Raw genomic sequence first — 12,423 nt, forward strand, 5'->3', positions numbered from 1 at the left:
TACCAAATATTATATATCTTTTAATAAAAATTAAAAGTTAAATCTACAAGGAGCAAGTGGACAATAAAAAAGAAAAGAAAAAAAGAATAGTTCCTTTTCACACGCGCGAGTCCAATTGCTTTAAGGGTAACAATGTCATTTCACAATAGATAGGTTACAGCGTAATTAACAAGACAAGGAAGGGACGAATTTGTAATTGAAGCGCCTAGCCCCCACCAACCCAATTTATTTATTAAGTAGAAAAATTATGATTGGATGAGGATTTGATTTATTATTTTCTTTTATTATTATTTTAATTCCATTTGATTTCTTCTCTTTCCCTTCTTCCGCTTCTTCCGCAGAATTTTGATTTTATATATGCCCTCCCTTTCTCTCTCTATCTTTCTCTCTCTTGTTATCAACGAAACCGCTCTCTCTGGTTTGTTGATCCGAAATTCCGAATAATCATCTCTCTCTCTCTTTAAAGAAAATATATAATTTGATTCTTGTTATATTTCTTTATCTACTCGTAATTTCTCTTCTGAGTCAGATTGACGTCTCCACTGGATCAATGGTGAGTTTTTGTTTTCTTGTTTTATCAACTCCACACTTTGTTTGTTTCAGGTTTCTGCAATTTTTCATTTTTTTTTTGTCATATCAATTGAAGTTTCTATTCTGTTCTTATCTGAATAAGGAATTACATTCTGATATTGTCGATTTAAACATGTATGAGAACGTCTTTGATTTTCTCTTCCTTTCCTTTTCCCGGTTTTTCCTTTCCTTTTGGTTAGGGTTTTGTTTCAGCTGGGAATTGAGTTGATGATGATAGGTTTCGAGAATATATCATGAATTCAATTGGAGTTGCGAGTCCAATTCTGAGATTTTTTTTTGAAGTTTTAAAGGGTGTATTACTGTATTATTAATCAAGAATAGGGTTTGCAATTGATCACTTTTACTATATCTGTTGGTAATACAATTGGAGGGATTATATTCGAGGGGAGTTTTTATTTTTTGTTCTTTCTTCTTTCTGTTACAGGACAGCTTTGATTGAAATAGAGAGAGCTGGTGGTGTTGATTTTTCACTAAAGTGTAGACTTCAGATTACGCCAATTGATTGCAGCATGTAAAGGCTGTGATTAAGCATGTTTCCAGAATTTTGGTTGCATTATAATCTTTTCAGCAATCAAAAGTTGGTTTTTGTTGATGTTTTGTACTCTATGCCATGCTATAGAACTGGCATAAAACTACCGCAACATGAAAAACAGTGTGTTGTCACTGTAGAAACTTCTGCCTGGAGATTGGAAGTTCATTAAAGAATTGAGAAACTGTTGCCTTGAAAATTAACAATGGAGAAGTAAGTTTCATCTTCTTCTTGGGCTTTATGATATGGGTTTGTTTTAAAGATTTTGACTGATTTCTATTCTTTGTTTATATCACTGTTTAAGATATAAAATGTGTAAAGAGCTTGGAGATGGAACATGTGGAAGGGTTTATAAAGCTATTGACAAGGAGACCTCTGAGATTGTAAGTGTGTATTTTATATTGCAATCTATTACTACAAACTTTAACATTTCTTTCTTGTTTACATATCCTTTTATTGCTTTCATATGCTTTTTTACAGGTTGCAATTAAGAAAATGAAAAGAAAATTTTATGTTTGGGAGGAATGCGTGAATTTAAGAGAAGTTAAGGTATTTGAACCTATCTGTCCTTCTTGTCCCGATCAATATATGAAGAATGCAAACTCTTACCTCTTCTGTACAGAAGATAGATGTTATGCATCTTTACCTTTTTGCTCCTCTTATTTAAATGTCATTCCTTCCCCTCTTGTATATAGTTTCATAGTGTTACTTCTGCAGGATTATATTTCATCTCTCTTGATGTTCTTTTTGCAGTCACTTCGCAGATTGAATCATCCTAACATCATAAAGCTGAAGGAGATTGTCAGAGAGAACAATGAACTTTTCTTCGTATTTGAGTACATGGTAACATTGAAGATCTATACTAACTTCAAGTTCTTTGAGAAAATTGATTTTTTTTCTTGTGTGATGTTTAGAATGTCATTTTAACCAAGATATCTCTAAATTCAGACCTTGATATAAATTGACCTTTTACTTATTATTTTGAATGTTGACTATGTTACAGGAGTATAATCTATATCAGATTATGCGAGACAGGCAAAATCCTTTTTCAGAGAAAGAAATTAGAGATCTCATGTATCAGGTTCTTGAAGGACTTGCTCATATGCATAAAAATGGGTATTTTCACCGTGATTTGAAACCAGGTATGGTATAAAGTGCACTCTTGCAATTCTTTTATCACTACGTCAAAAAGTTGCTAGTAATTTTTCCAATTTATGAGATAATTATAACTGTTTTTTCTTTTCTGATTCTCCAGAGAACCTGTTGGTTACCAATCAGATTATAAAAATGGCTGACTTTGGACTGGCTCGGGAAGTATCATCAGTGCCACCCTTTACTGAGTATGTCTCCACACGCTGGTAAGTTTAAGCAATTCTATCTCAAGAGCCTTCTCTTCCTCCTTTTATGTGTAGTTCGTCTTAATATGAAGCTTCTGTCAGCATCTTTACGTTTTTTGCATTCACTCATACTTTAAGGTACCGAGCGCCCGAAGTCTTGCTGCAATCCCCATTATATACTCCATCCGTTGGTATGTTATATACAATTCTTCCTTGTTCTTCTCATGAATGGATGAATTTTTTGTATGCATACTATTCCTGAATTTCTAAATCTTCAGCTTAGCGATTTTAATGCAGTTACAATTACGCTGTCCTTGTTGTGCTTTGAAATCTAATTGTAACTTATTATCAGACATGTGGGCTGTTGGCGCAATACTAGCTGAACTATTCACTTTGTGTCCCATTTTCCCGGGAGAAAGGTAATCACGCGAATTTAATACTGATACATAAAGAAACATATTAAAATAGCTTCATTGTGATTGTTAGTCTTCTTAAATTTCCCCATCAAGGATTGAATTGAATATTGAAACAGCAGTTCTAAGATGCAATTTTCTGAAATTACACAAATCTATGTAAACATTTCCAAAAGTACTGAGTATGGCTTGCCAATTTTCTATTGGTTATCAATCTTTAATTTATTTAATTGCAGTGAGGCAGATCAATTGTACAAGATTTGCTGTGTTCTGGGTAAGCCAGATTGGACTACATTTCCTGAAGCAAGGAATGTTTTTCTATTAGCTAATCTTTGTTATTCTGAGGTAATAATTTTTTCCTTTTAATTTCCTCTAGCTGCTGATATCCTAAATGTTCTAGAATAGTTCAACTGACTTCCTATTTGACTGTTACTAGATTGTGCCCCCTAACCTCTCTGACATTATACCGAATGCAAGCCCAGAAGCAATTGATTTGATCAAGGTGCTTTTTACAATAATATATTCATATGATATATGGTAAACATTATTATTATTATTTTTCCTGAGTAGCTTTTTTCTTCAATATTTGTAGCAACTTTGTTCGTGGGACCCACTGAAGAGACCGACTGCAGATGAATGCTTAAGACATCCTTTTTTCTCCAAGGTTCCTCATCCCTTTGGGGATGATCTACTTCAGCTAAAGCTGAATAGCATGGGTGAGGGATTGTAATGTCCTGTTTCTCAGGGTTTGTAAGCAATTGAGTGAATCATGCTTTAATTATATGTTATTTACCATTTTTCAGCAATACCAACAATGCAGCCTGACCTTGAGTTGAAGCTATGGGACTTTGGCACTCAACCTGCCGACGATTGTTTTCTGGGGTTGACATTGGCCGTTAACCCCAGCATTCCTAACTTAGGTAATACATATTTTTTGGGTTCTTGAATATGTTTTAGCATTATATAGAAAGTGCATGTCAAATGATTTAGTATCTGGAGGGAAGCTTAAAGTAGTTACTAGTAGTCCTGATTTGTGATATCATTCTTGCAGACATTGTACATAATAAGTTATCCGGCTTTCAGGACAAATCTCAATCACCAGGTAATAATGATCTCATTCACCAGGAAATAAAAGTGGCATTGCAATGCATGAAGGTAATAATGAATTAGTTTTGTTTACAGTGATTTGGCAGTTGTTTTCTCCTGATCATAATAATAATAATGGTCTTGGTGGGATGGGTCCAGCACTTGATCATCAGTCATCCTTATCGCTCTCATTCAGGTAATAACAACTATATATATATATATATGTTGAAGAAATTAATATTTGTTATTGTCGATTTCATTCAAATGATATATGCTGCTGCTGCAGTTCAAATCATAATTCATCTGGTGTTGGAGTTGGAGTTGTTGTTCCACAAACAAGTGGATTCAGCATGGCACCGTCATCGTCATCCATATGGGCCAACTGCATGGAGCATCATCACCATCATCATCCATGGCTTGCTATGTCATCTTGTTCTCATTATCCAGCACAGTTATCTCCTTTAAAGAGTAATGGAGATTATTAAAGCAGCAGCAGCAGCAGCAGCTCTTTTCTTCCCCCTCCCATACATATTTGCAAAAGAGGTCAATCCTGTTCATTATTATTATTATTATTAATCAACACCCAAAATCATGACAGACAGTTTCTCTCCTCACAAACTTCATCAGGATTATTATTATCATTTTTTTTCTTCTTCTTCTTTATAAAGTAAGAGAATGAAACCCCAGCCTTTTAACTTCTGGGTGGTGGATGCTGAATCTTCTTTTCTTGTCCTGTGAATACATATTATTAATAATAATAATAATAATAATATACAGATTAAATTTCTCATGATTTTACTTGTAATGCTTGTTTGTATGTGTAATAATGTAATTACAGATTTTGTGTTTGTTAATTTACAAGTATTTATTTAAAATTAAATAAATGTTTAAGAAATGAAGTTTAAATAGATCGCTTAAAAAAGAAGTCGTATATATAGGGTTTTTATATAACATACATAATATGAGAGAGAGAGAGAGAGAGAGTAAATTTATCGTGATCCCGTCGTCGTCTTCTTCTTCATACGCATTGAATATCTTCTCTTACGCACAATCATCAAATGATTCTACTACTCTCTGCATTTGTGAGGAGGATGATTGGTGTTACTTGACAATCGTGGTGATAATTTATCCGAGTACAGTACAGTTTAGTTTTGAGGTGAGGCCGATTTGAAGTTTCAGATTCTGACGCAGAACCGATACAGGAGAAGGAGAATGAATGTTTTGCAGAGCAGATAGTTCTAGTAAGTAAAACTGTACAAGTCCGATTTGGAGTTTTGCGGAGAAGATGATCTTACTTAGTTACCTACTTGCTTCTTCTTAATTTCTCAAGGTAGATGATGATACCTACATAAACTATCTATTCAATCTACAGAAAGAAACTTATGAAGAAGAAGATGAAGATCCAGCAGCCAGATTATTATTAACAATTTTCAGGTTTGCTTTTTCTCCTCTTTCCTGATTTGACCTGAGAGCAGCATCTCTTTCATTTCAATTCAGTTTCATACATTTTTAGGTCAATTAGTTTAAACTAATAATAGCTTCAATAATATTAATAATAATAGTAATTCCATAAGCTGGAGAAAGAATGAATGAATGTACATTCATCCTCTCTCCTTATAATAAAACTATTGAATGGTAAAACAATTTCTCACTTCAGAACCCCCATCCCATCCCTGTAAGTAATTGGATTTGGGGGGGGGGGGGGGGGATCTTAACTGAACAAACAAATCTTACATCTCTTGCAAATTATTCTCTATCAATAATTTAATCATGCAGCAGCTCAATCAAGAAGAACAAGTATCGAATTTTGGAATGCTTTCCAGAAATTTACCCCTTGCTCTTGAATCTGTTGAAAACCTACCCAATACAGCAACTGTAGCCGTACTGCTTCCAAACTTCTCAATACCTCTTGTGATCATACATGTGTGGCTAGCCTCTATCACCACCATCACATCTCCTCCCCCGATCAACAAAGAAACTGTCTCAGCTATCTGTCTGTTTAACCTTTCCTGCACTTGCAGCTTGAATCCATGAAAATGGACTATTGACTGCAGAACTTGTTTTCCAATTCGTTTCACTCCTCCATTCCCACAGATATACCCTATGTGCACAACACCATGAAATGGAAGGAGGTGGTGCTCACATTGAGACCAAAACGGAATGTTCAGCTCTGAGCAGACACCTAGTTCATCGCAGTTAGTGCTGTTGTTGCTGCTGCCATTCACAACCCCATTTTCCAATTTCATCTCCACGTTGTAGGTTTTAAAGTTGGTCAGCCATTTCACAAAACGGGCAGGAGTTCCAAGAAGCTCTTCTCTTGTGGGATCTTCACCTAATGCCCGGAGTATCGAATCAACAGCCATGGTCATTGTCGAATCGATTGGTCCAATCTTAGGATGAGACGGGCACCAGTTATCTCCTATCCGAGTTGTTATCTTCCTCCTCTTGTCAAGATTTACTACAACTCCTCTGAACTTCAAAAGACTGAGAAAGTCACCCCAAATATCTGCATTTTCATTCCCGAAAATCCCAGAACCAGAAATAGCCTGTTGATAAACCCATCCCTTATGGTCGTCGGCATTTTCATTGTAGAATGGGAAGTGAACGTGCGAGCATTGAAGAAGGACTGCAACACCGGAGGGGCTGATTCCATCGTTCAAGGCGTAGCAAACTTGATCTGCCAGACGTTGTGGATTCTGGAGCCGCTTAGCAAATACATCAGCAACCCTAGACAGTTTACTTAAGCCTAAAACACGGTTATAAGATGGGATGTATCCGACATGACACTTGACATGAAAGGGTAGTAAACAAGAAGCACAGTAAGAAAAGAGATGGAGATCTCGAACAATAACCAGGCCGCCAGAGCCTCCAGCGTTTCCAATTCCTCTTTCTATTCCGGCTTCTGGGAAAAGGGCATCCTGAACAATATCTTTCACCTTCTGAGTATAACCTGAAGAAGAAGAAGATGAGTTTTTTTTAATAGATCTAACATGGATGAATTGGGAAAAGAATAAATAAAGCAAGCAAGAAAGAAACCTCTAGTTCCTTCCAATAGAGCCTTGGCTACGCGGAGAGGAGTTTTCCTAAGGCCTTCTCGGGTTACATCTTCGCCCAGACCTTGAAGCAAGACTTTGACAGCTTTCTGAATGGCAATAGATTCTGTCTCTTCCAGACCCCCTTCTTCTTCCAGGTTAGAATTATCAGCGCATTCTTCTTCTGCGTTGTTGTTGTTGTCTCGTAGATCAACATGAAAGTGTCCCTCATCAGAAGCAGCAGTACCCAACGACAGAGCCTCCATTCGAATCGCGCACATAGAAAAACTCATAACGCCGATGAATAGATTCGAATCTAAATCTCGACAGATTTGGGGGGGTTTATTATATACGGATCAAAACAACCGCCAAACTCTCTGTTAACAAGGGCAGAGAAAATGGCGGCTGCCGCAAAAGAGAGGGCAAGATGTAGATTTGATACAGAGAGAGAGAGAGGCGCAAAAGTATGGGGCTGTTATTGAGAAGAGACCGGCGATATATATATACATATATATATATATGGCAGACAAAAATTGAATACCTGCTGAAGATGGGTTGTTGTCTTCCTTTTTTCAGTAGTTTGCAAATGGCAAACGCAATCTCTCCTCCAATCTTTTTGATTTTTTATTTCATGGTTTTGTTACAAACATTAGGGTTCATACATAGATCCATCAGATTTTAAAATTAACTAAATATTTTGAATTCACCTTTGAATATACACACTTTTAAAATCAGTCCTTTTTAAATTAAGAAATTTAACTCTCCTTAACTATTTATATTTCTTTTACTTTTTTATCACTTTTTTCTAAAAATAAATAAATAAATTATTTACAGGCTTTTATATTATATTTTATATAAATTTTATTTCTCTTTTATCTATTTCTTTTACCTTTTACCTTTCTTATTAGTCGTTATACAGATTTATATTTCTTTTATAATTAATCAATAATAGGATTTAATTACTGTTAAAATTATGTTAATATAATTCAATTAAAGATAAAAAAAAATAGACAAGCATTAGTGATTACATATTTAAATATAAGAAAATGAAGACTAAAATAATATATACGAAAAAATATGAATTTTTTTTTTTATCTAATATAACAAATGGAATGAATGGTGAATAAAATCGGTATTATAAGAATTTATGTATGGTGTAATAAAGGAAGAGAGAAGGAGGTCCTTGAAAAACATTAAGGAGAAATAGAAGAAAATAAAAATTATTTATATATATATTTTTTTATTTTGTGTTCAAATGTTAATGACATGATATATTTTATTTTATTTACAGTATTAAAATTTAATGTGATTAACTTTAGGGACTTATTTTAAAATAATGCATTTTCAAAATCCGTCCATAATATAAGGATGAATTTATCTATTATTATTAAAATATATACATAATTAAATATACATTACGAATCTCACTCTTTATTTTTATTTTATTGATTTAGTTAAAACTCATGTCAATGTGATATATTTTTGTATTGACAACTTGCATAAGTTTGATTTGAATAACGGATAGATGTACTAAATTACATTTTTTTTTAATAAATATTAATGCATTCCAAATTTTTTCACTAATAACTCATTTTTTTATAAACTTTATAAACTTGTACGAAATAATATTATTTAAATATAAGGATGAATCTATCTATTATTATTATTATTATTATTATTATTATTATATATACATTACAACTTTCTCTTCCTAATTTTTTATTTTATTGATTTAGGTAGACTATGATATATTTTTTTTATTGACAACTTGCATAAGTTTTATTATTTACTGGATTAACTGAGTTTGAAATGAATCAATGATGTGTTATATATAATTATATAAAGATAATATATATAAGATAATAATTTTCTTATAATTCTAATATAATGTCTATATATTAAACAAAATTGATGTAATTCTAAATATAATCTTCAATATAATTTTTCTATATTCCCGTGAATACAAAATCTTAATAAATAAATATTTTCAAAAAAAATTATTATTTCTACAGCATCCCTTTATTTTTTTCTCCTTCTAACGTAATACAAAATTTATTTATTTATTTAAAAAGGTTATCTTAATTATAATCATTACACACAACCCAAGCCATGTTTGATTGGTGGCTGGTGCACTTATATAATGTAATGTAGTCATTATTACCATTTAAATAATTCACTAATAGGGTTTAATTAACATTTAACAACCCACTTGCGAAGACCTCCAACATCGGAAAAACTCAGTTATAAAACTGGAAGATAGACAGACGGACACATGCAATTTACAACATATAATTAATTCTTAAGCAAATGAGGTTTGACCTAGGTAAGTATGCACCTTAGCATAGAGTCATTCCAATTAAAAACTACACAAAACTAAAGATACTTACAAACTATGATAAATCATATTCATTCATTTTAATGTTAAGATGCTAGCTAGGGAATTCATCAGGATATGTCAAAAGTCGATGGTTAAAAAATAAAAAAATCACATGTTCAAATTTGATTCTCACCTATACTGTTTTAAATTAAAAATAAATATATCAATAGTATAGTAGGTGACTTCAAATTTATTTTTAGTTAATAGAGGATGTCTAAAAAAAAAAAAATTCTGAATTTATTTAAAAATGATGAATGACTATTTAATTGAAGATGGGCCATGGTTTTCAACATGTGCATGTTTCTTCTCATGGATATTTATTATTATTTATTTTATCACACTTGTCGATGTTAGATCATGAGCTTTGTTTGATGTTGGGGGCTTGAACCAAATTAGTTGTTTTTTTAGAAGTTTAGATGAGAAATGATAAGATGGGAGGAGGAATAACGTCATTGGCCGACATAAAAATGAAGAGACATAAAAATGAAGAAAGTAAAGTGCGAATTTTTTATCTCATCGTTTTATCATCTAGTTAATAGTTAACCGAGATAAAGTTAAAATTTTAAATATTAAGAATGTCTAGATATTCGAGATTTTATTTTTTTAATAAGATTTTTTTTATCAAAATTGTGTAGTAGATTTGCAATAAAGTCGAATAGACTTTGGATATCGGTAATCATATTAAGTATGGTAATGATAAGTCTAGTTGGTTCACCAAAATGTCAAATTATTCAGCGGTGTATAGTATTTGGAGGGAAATTTATTCTATCTAGAAAATTTCCGTGAACCGTCTAGATTCATTGTGGAGAATGATTCTTTGATTAGATTTTAGGACGACATTTGATGTAGTGTTAAAAATCTAGCTACGACATATCCTAGGTTTGTTTCTATTGATATATGTAGAAATGTCATAGTTAAGAACATGTTTGATCATTGGTCTAGTGGTTTTACTAGCCGAATTAGATATAGAAAGAGATTAAACATTATGGAGACTTCGTCCTATAATAAAATTTTACTTTTAGTAGGAAGCAAGTGTCACTATCTGATCAAAAGACGTTATGCGTTGACAATATATGGATAGTTTTCATGTAGGGCATTACTACAAGTTGTTCGCTAAAATGATTTCATATAATTTTTGTTAGGAAAAATTTTGAGAGTCAAATATTTTATCTATGATCTCGTTTTTGGATGTAGTGTTATTCATGATAGCTTTCTAAATATGATATGTACATGCAAAAATGTTGTATTATGGCTAGTCGTTGTCAAATGTCTCATTGAGAGGTTGAATTAACAACTCACTTCTTTTTATATTATCGATGAGTGACTAATATTTAGAGTCATTTTGTCACATATTTTGAGTGATGAAATAAGTAAATAACCCTAAATTCCTAAGCATGACCCTAAACCCTCTGTGATTTTACAGTTTTAACTTAGTGCTAAGCCATTTGATTAAGCATATGAAGGAAGGATATGCTTTATAATATACATCAATACACTCTATTTAAATTGGTATTTGTATGAATAATTGATAATACTCTAGTGGTTTGAAAAGTGTGATTACAAAATCTTAATGAATAAATATTTTCAAAAAAAGTATTATTTTCTATGGTATCCCTCTTATTTTTTTCTCCTTCTAATGTGATACAAAATTTATTTGTTTATTTAAAAAGGTTATCTTTAATTATAATCATTGCACACAACCCAAGCCATTTGTTGATTGGTGTCTGGTGCACCTATATATAATAATGTAATGCGGTCATTAATTAACATTTAATTAATATTTCACTAATAGCTAGGGTTTAATTAACAACCCACTTGCGAAGACCTCCAAGTCCACTCCAACATCGAAAAACTCAGTTATTAAACTGCAAGATAGACAGTCGGACACATGCAATTTACAACATATAGTAATTAATTCTTAAGCACCTGAGCATAGAGTCATTCCAATTTTTTTTTTTTTTTTTTAAATGTATGGCTTGAGGTTTGAAACTACACAACTAGTTAACATACTTCAAAACTATATATGCTAAATCACATTCATTATTTTTAATGTTAAAATACTAGAAGGAAACCCATCATGATAGTTCAATGGGTCAAAAGTCTTCGTTGTATAAGAGATAAAAAAAAACACCCGATTGATTCAATACTCTGCATTAACAAAAGCTCAAAAAACCAATGTCAAACTAGCTCTTGGAGGATTTTTTTAAACAAAAAATTAATGAAAGAAATTGTTATTTTAGTTTTAATTTTTTTAATTATTATAATATTAATTTAGATTTAAAAATTAAATTTTATTATATAAATTTAAAATATTTTAATATTTTAATTAATAAATTAAATATTTAAATTGTTGAAAATAAAATGTAATATATGAAAAATAATAATAACAACAGCCAAAACAAAGCCCAAGATTACTAAACTATTATTAATTTTATTTAAACTATATTCAACACAAATCATCCAAATATTGATTTCTTTGGAGAACTAGTTTTGTTTGTGTTTTTTTATGATTTTATTAAATATATTTTTATTAATTTATCATATATTGTTATTAACTAATCAAATCATTTAATTTTATTAATTAAAATATTAAAATACTTCATAAATAAACCAATTAAAACTCAAATTACTTACATTCCTATCATATAAACTATTAAAAAATAATAATCCAAAAATCCAAAATCAAACAAGCTCCTAATCCCCCCCCAAAAAATAGAATATTGAATTCAAATACAAAAATGACAGATAAATTGAAAAAACTTGTGACACATAAATAAATAAATAAAAACCAGAAAAGACAATATATTTTGCCAAACCCTATAATGTGACAATTGCCTATACTATTTTGCCACTATTTAACATTTATTTTTATGAACTCAATCTAAAACACATTTTGTTATTATCATTTTTTTTTATTGTGAGAAGGAAACATTGATAAGGTACTCTTAATTATATTTACTTAGTTGGTCCATCCCAAATAAGTAAACGTTTATTAATAGTACAAAAACTTAGGTAAGGGATTAGAGTCAGGCCCAGCTCTGAAAATTACAGGCGCCAT

At 31.5% G+C, this 12,423-nt stretch overlaps 2 protein-coding genes across 2 annotated transcripts; one reads left to right on the forward strand and one right to left on the reverse strand.

Moving 5' to 3' along the window:
* Nucleotides 1-353: 353 nt before the first annotated feature.
* On the forward strand, nt 354-4,749 carry LOC124915603 (serine/threonine-protein kinase MHK). The gene is made up of 16 exons (XM_047456360.1): nt 354-553; nt 1,016-1,333; nt 1,425-1,503; nt 1,601-1,669; nt 1,874-1,963; nt 2,124-2,262; nt 2,376-2,478; nt 2,596-2,648; nt 2,810-2,876; nt 3,107-3,215; nt 3,307-3,372; nt 3,463-3,586; nt 3,674-3,790; nt 3,922-3,972; nt 4,053-4,152; nt 4,243-4,749. Exons 2-16 carry the CDS (start codon nt 1,326-1,328, stop codon nt 4,439-4,441), a joined length of 1,374 nt encoding a protein of 457 aa, XP_047312316.1. The 5' UTR covers nt 354-553; nt 1,016-1,325; the 3' UTR covers nt 4,442-4,749.
* Nucleotides 4,750-5,470: 721 nt separating this feature from the next.
* LOC124914833 (GTP cyclohydrolase 1) lies at nt 5,471-7,574 on the reverse strand. The gene is made up of 2 exons (XM_047455447.1): nt 6,993-7,574; nt 5,471-6,906 (listed from the first exon to the last, which is right to left on the reverse strand). Exons 1-2 carry the CDS (start codon nt 7,279-7,281, stop codon nt 5,741-5,743), a joined length of 1,455 nt encoding a protein of 484 aa, XP_047311403.1. The 5' UTR covers nt 7,282-7,574; the 3' UTR covers nt 5,471-5,740.
* Nucleotides 7,575-12,423: the final 4,849 nt, after the last annotated feature.

Source organism: Impatiens glandulifera, chromosome 9 (genome assembly GCF_907164915.1).
Source record: "Impatiens glandulifera chromosome 9, dImpGla2.1, whole genome shotgun sequence".
In the NCBI taxonomy this organism is placed as follows: Eukaryota; Viridiplantae; Streptophyta; class Magnoliopsida; order Ericales; family Balsaminaceae; genus Impatiens; species Impatiens glandulifera.

What these genes read in the sequence shown, in the direction of transcription:
- LOC124915603 (XM_047456360.1), top strand. An exon ending in TCACCGTGATTTGAAACCAG is followed by an intron (nt 2,263 to 2,375) that starts GTATGGTATAAA and finishes CTGATTCTCCAG; the next exon opens with AGAACCTGTTGGTTACCAAT. An exon ending in GAGTATGTCTCCACACGCTG is followed by an intron (nt 2,479 to 2,595) that starts GTAAGTTTAAGC and finishes TCATACTTTAAG; the next exon opens with GTACCGAGCGCCCGAAGTCT.
- LOC124914833 (XM_047455447.1), bottom strand. Translation starts at nt 7,281, where the DNA reads ATGAGTTTTTCTATGTGCGCGATTCGAATGGAGGCTCTGTCGTTGGGT. An exon ending in TCTATTGGAAGGAACTAGAG is followed by an intron (nt 6,907 to 6,992) that starts GTTTCTTTCTTG and finishes CTTCTTCTTCAG; the next exon opens with GTTATACTCAGAAGGTGAAA.